Source organism: Perognathus longimembris, chromosome 8 (genome assembly GCF_023159225.1).
Source record: "Perognathus longimembris pacificus isolate PPM17 chromosome 8, ASM2315922v1, whole genome shotgun sequence".
NCBI lineage: Eukaryota > Metazoa > Chordata > Mammalia > Rodentia > Heteromyidae > Perognathus > Perognathus longimembris.
The window spans coordinates 47,645,264-47,650,581 of NC_063168.1; the positions used below are offsets into that span (position 1 = coordinate 47,645,264).

Genomic DNA, 5,318 nt, shown 5'->3' on the forward strand with positions numbered 1-5,318 from the left:
CCTCCTCAGGCACAGGCCCTAGAGCCACAAAGCCACAGCCAACCACACTATCCCTGAGAACTGAGGTTCCCCCCTCCCTCCACACATACCCAGCCTGGCGCAGAGAGGCCTGAGGCCAGAAGGAATATAGTTGGCTGTGGTGGTTTTGGTTTTGGTTTTTCTGGTTTTCATTTTACACTGTGAACCAAATCAGAGAGATCTCAGAGCCTTGAGAGATTCTGGGTGCTAGGAACAAATTTCTGGAAGACAGATCTAGAGCTGTAAGTCCACAGCCACACACCTGGGCAGTAATGAGGGGGACCATCCAAACCCTAGATCCCAAATAACACAAACCACCTTTCTCCCCTGATTACAATGTCCAGTGGCGTGGGGAGAGAGAGACTCTCCATTAAGGACAGATGCTTGAGACTGGCAACCTCGTGTGTTCTCCCCCCCCCCCTGCCTTTTTTTTTTAAAGCAAAGCAACACAACTAGAAGATCACCTGGGACCCACAAAGGGCTGTGACTCCAGGACGAAAGCACTCCTGGGCCTGGCATCTCGCTCAGAACACCCGGTGCTCTATCTCCCTTGGCATCATACTCCCTCTGCCCTTTCCTCAGGATTTGGCTAGGGCTCTCACCTTCGGGGCCTATTCCCAGTTTAGCATCCGACACCCCCAAAAAATAACATTAAAAACCTCCTGACTCACTTTGCAATGTTGTCCTGTTCCCACGGCTAAAGGAGCTGGAGAGGAAAGTGAAGGCCCAGCAGCTGTACCCGGCACTGCGAGCCAGGGGTAGTAGACAAAAACACAAGTCTCTGGGAGTGATAAGAAAATGGAGAATACTGTATTTGCTTTAGAAAGTTTTTACATATAGATAAACACGCAGTTAAGATAACAGTAAAAGCGCCCTACGGGGAGTGAGTGATACCTTCAAAGCGGCTAAGAAATACTTGAAATAGCTTGTGCATAAGAAGACTACGGCCTCACTCTCCGCTTTCGCTAGCGACGGGGCCCCTCTGCCTAACTCAGGCCACCACACCATACTTTGACTATAGTCGGTGCTAGGAACACCGAGTGCGAGGGGGAACCCCAAAAAAGGAAGGAGACAGGTGAGCGGGAAGGAGGAGGGGAAGAAGGGATGAGAGAGAAAGAAAGAGAAAGGGAGAGGAGAAAAAGCAATATCATATACAGGCAATTTCTACACATATATTACAAACTGGGAAAATGACCGATCATTAAGATATACATAATTCATATAAAATTTTGAAATAAAAATAAAAATCTGTTACAGTCATAACTATTCTTTTTTTTTCCACATTTATAACCAGTACCCACACAGGCAGTGACAGAGTGGAGAGAAAAAGGTGCTTACGAAGAAAATGATTGTCTGCTGAACAAAAAAACAGAAGATTGCATCTTGTTTGACCAATACTTGGACTTAAAAACAGGGAAGAAAGAGAAAGGAAGAGCGAGAAGAAAAGCGAGAGAGAGCAACAAAAGGCGAGAAACATTTGCTATTTCTCTCCAGGAGTTCTTTTTTTTTTCCTTTCATTCTTTTTTTTTAAACAAATTCCGAACGGAGACGGCTGATTTTTTTGTCTGTTTTGCTTTTGTCATCTTGTCTTCGTGGTTATGGTTGTTTTTGTATAGTCGACTCTTTAAATCATTTTAAGCTAGAGAGAATATTTTCCCAGATACAAATAAATCGTCATGCAGGTGGGGTGCCGGGTCCGTGGGAACCAAAAGGAGAAGCCGTGCTTGTCCTAGAAAGTATACAATGGTCACTTCTTTTATGTTCTCTGCCCGCAACATCATCATTTGTGACTGTTGGCGTCGCGGTCCTTTTGGGGGTGGCCATGGTGTTAGATGGTGTCAGGGAGTTGTTGATGGTTTGCGGTTAATTTATTTTTCTTGGTTTTTATATATTTTTTGGCTGGGGTGGGAGTGTGTGTGGACTCGTGTGTGTACGGTTGTGTATCCTGATTTTCGGTTTGTTCTAGGGATGGAGTAGGAACTGGAGGAAGAGGAGGTGGGGGGAGGAGGAGGAGGAGGAGGAGGAGGAGGAGGAGGAGGAGGAGGAGGAGGAGGAGGAGGAGGAGGAGGAGGAGGAGGAGGAGGAGGAGGAGAGAAGTAGGAGGAGGGCGAGGAGGGGGAAGGAGGGGGGAGGAGGGCGGCCTTGGCTATCATACATCACATTCCGAGTCGCTGGAGGTTACCGAGAGGATGGAGGTGCCGGTGTCCGCGCGCTCTGTCAGGCTGGACACGCTGGTGGTCGGGCTGGCCGCCGTGGACGGCGACTCTGCCGAGCCGTGTGTCGGACAGCCGGGCTCGGCTAGCGAACGCATTCCGCTCGGTCCGATGGCCTGGTGCTGGAGCCTGCAGAGGACAGAGAACCGTGCTGGCCTTGAAACCATGGCCAGCCACCCGCGGCCTCCCGCTATCACCGGCCCCCCTGCTTAACCTCCTCCAGCCCGCACCCCTAAGTCGCCGCCCGCCCCTGACTGCTACCATACTCCTTGAACTCCTTTTTCTCCAGGCACCCGGCTGCAACTAGAGCGCCAGAGAGCCTAGGCTCCCTTCCCAAGAGAGGTTTCCACAGCTCCCCAGAGAGGAACCCGCCTGGGTGGAGAAGGGGTGCTTCTGGGCCTGCGGGGTAGGATCTGGGCAGGCAAAAAGGGCTCTGAATCCTAAAGGAGCCAAAGTCGGGGAGGAACGCAGAGCTTCTTCCCCTCTAGCCCCAAAGGGCTTTCCAGACTTAGCCGGCTGCTGAAAGAGAAGTGGGATTCCCGAAGTGTCTCCCCTGCTTCCCTGAACACACCCCCAAAGCTTAGGGCTTCTCACTGGCCGCCTCTCCCCTGTAGGACCCGCTGGTTTTGCTCTCTGGATTCTGGCGCAAAAGCGCAGGATCCGGGATGAAAAAAAAAATGTGGGGGGGAGCTGAAATGAGAAAAATGGGGAAAGAGGAGGTGAGGGAAGGAGGAGGAAGAATGCAGAGAGCGGTAGCTGGCTGTGTCTCTTCGGTGGTGCTGGAACCCGGCTGTGTGAACCTAGTGTCTGAGAGTTCTTCCAGCTAGAGGGCCTATCTGGTCCCTGGGCAGTCCCCTCATCAGGCGAAAAGTGGGCTCTACAGGCAGGGGTGAGATGGCTGTGGGCGCAGGCCTGCGGTATCGAAACCCAAATACACTCAAGGAGCTCACATTCAGCCCCTAGCAGCTGTCAGCAGTTGGGGCAGGCTCCCGGCCGTTTACTAGGCCCTGGGCCTAGTCAAGCTGAGCAGGGACCCAGGGTTCACTTCACGGCTTACAGTGAACTTAGTCCTTTCCTTCTCTCAGCTCTGCTGCTGCTCCTCACTTCCTCCCGACCTCGCTCCAGCGACCAACAAGCCCAAGACAACTTTATGACTTTGTGGCTAACTTGCCTACTCCCCAACTTTGTGGCCCAAAGAGATGCTCCTTGGCCTGGGAAGAAAGGCCAGTATAGGTGGAGGTGAACACACACACACACACACACACACACACACACACACACACACACACACACACACACACAGCTTCTCCACCCCCAGCCAAGCTCTCCAGTTCAGGATCAGCCAACGTGCATTGGTTGGGGAAAGAAAGTCTCCTGCAAGGTGGCTGCCGGCCTTTTCCTTTTGTGGCAGGGACCCCCGTCAGGTCCCCCCACCCGCCCCCAAAGCACCCATGTAAGATTCAAACCCCAAGGGCCGCTTTCCGTCCCTCCGGGTCTCTAGACTCACAGGGGCGCCTAGCCGAGGCCGGGTCTGAGGTGCAGCGCCCGGGCTCTGGCTCCAGGGGCGGCCGCCACGGGGCGGTGGGGCACCAGGCCGCACGCTGACCCTCTCTTCACTTGGACAAAAGCCCTTTTCGGGCCAAGCAGTCGATAAACCCTAGTGCGCATCCCCTGTCCCGGGGCAATCGAAAACTTTCTCCAACTAGCCAGGGAGCCCCAGTTTCTCCGCTGCTGGGCAGCCGCTTCTCCCCCCTCCCCCCGCCCCGTCCCCCGGTCGCCTGCGTTTCCCTCACCCGCTCCCCTGGCGCAGCCCGCGAGGCTGCCGCCGGGCCCGGGAGGACCCCGCCGCCACTGACCTGTTCTTGGCCGCTGCGGCGCGGTCGCGCTGCCGCCGGTTCTTAAACCAGTTGCCTACTTGTGTGGGAGTGAGGCCGGTGGCCTGCGCCAGTTCGCGTTTCTTGCTGGGGTTGGGGTAGGGGTCCTGCAGGTACCACTCCCGCAGCAGGCTCCGAGTCCGCTCCTTGAAGCAATGCGTCTTCTGCTCGCCGTCCCAGATGGTGCGCGGCAGCGGGAACTTCTTGCGCACGCGGTACTTGTCCACCGGGCCGAGCGGGCGGCCGCGCAGCTTCTCGGCCTCCTGGTAATGCGCCTCGAGCCACATGGCCTGAAGCTTGCCGTGGGATTCCTTGGTGAACTTGTGGTTCTCCAGGATGTGGTAGAGGTCGCGGAAGTTGCCCGTGTGGAAGGCAACCACGGCGCGCGCGCGCAGGATCGACTCGTGTTTGTTGATGGCCTCGCAAGCCCCGGGGGCCACGGGCAGCGACCAGAGGAAGCGGCCCAGCCGCTCGATGTCGCCCGTCTCCTCCAGCGTCTCGCAGACGCTGGCCACCTGCTCCGGCGAGAAGTTGAGGGTGGGCAGCTGGAACATGGACAACTCTTCCGGGGGGGCCCTGGAGCCGCCGCCGCCGCCGCCGCTGCCGCCGCCGCCGCCGCCGCCTGCTCCGCCAGCACCGCCGCCTCCCGCACGGTTCCCGCCGCCGCCGCCGCCGCCGCCGCCTCCCGCGCCGCCGCCGCCGCCGCCGCCGCCGCCGCCGCCTCCCGCACTGTTCCCGCCGCCGCTACTCGCCAGAAGTAGGGAGCAGTGGTGAGAATCGGCGAAGTTTGGCAACAAGAAGTGGGAGGAATAGAGGTCTAGGGGGGAGCGGAATACCATGGACTGACCTGAGAGGAGAGGAGAAAATTCAGGGAGAGGAAGAGAGAGGGGAGGAAGAGGAGGAGAGGGGCGATGAGGACCAGGAGGAGGGAGAGGAGAGGGGGGAGGAGGACAGGGATAGGAGGGGGGAGCAGAAGAAGGAGGAGGGGGAGGAGGAAGGACGTAAGGGACACCCACACCCCACACACATCCACACACACACACACCCGCGCAGCCACATAGAGAGGGAGGAAGGAGAGCGGCCCGGTGCGCGCGCGCAGAGAGCGAGCCCGAGACAGAGGGAGAGGGAGAGAGAGAGAGCCGAGCGAGAGCCAACCACCGCCGAGTCAAGATTCAGCGATTCCACAGCAATCGCCCTAATGACAACAGCCTCA

The 5,318-nt window shown here is 57.0% G+C and overlaps 1 protein-coding gene across 1 annotated transcript; it reads right to left on the bottom strand.

Annotated features, from left to right (window-relative positions):
• Positions 1–2,167: 2,167 nt before the first annotated feature.
• Six3 (SIX homeobox 3) lies at positions 2,168–4,944 on the bottom strand. Its single transcript, XM_048353588.1, has 2 exons — positions 4,088–4,944; positions 2,168–2,360 (listed from the first exon to the last, which is right to left on the bottom strand). The coding sequence occupies exons 1-2, from the start codon at positions 4,942–4,944 to the stop codon at positions 2,168–2,170; spliced, it is 1,050 nt and encodes a 349-aa protein (XP_048209545.1).
• Positions 4,945–5,318: the final 374 nt, after the last annotated feature.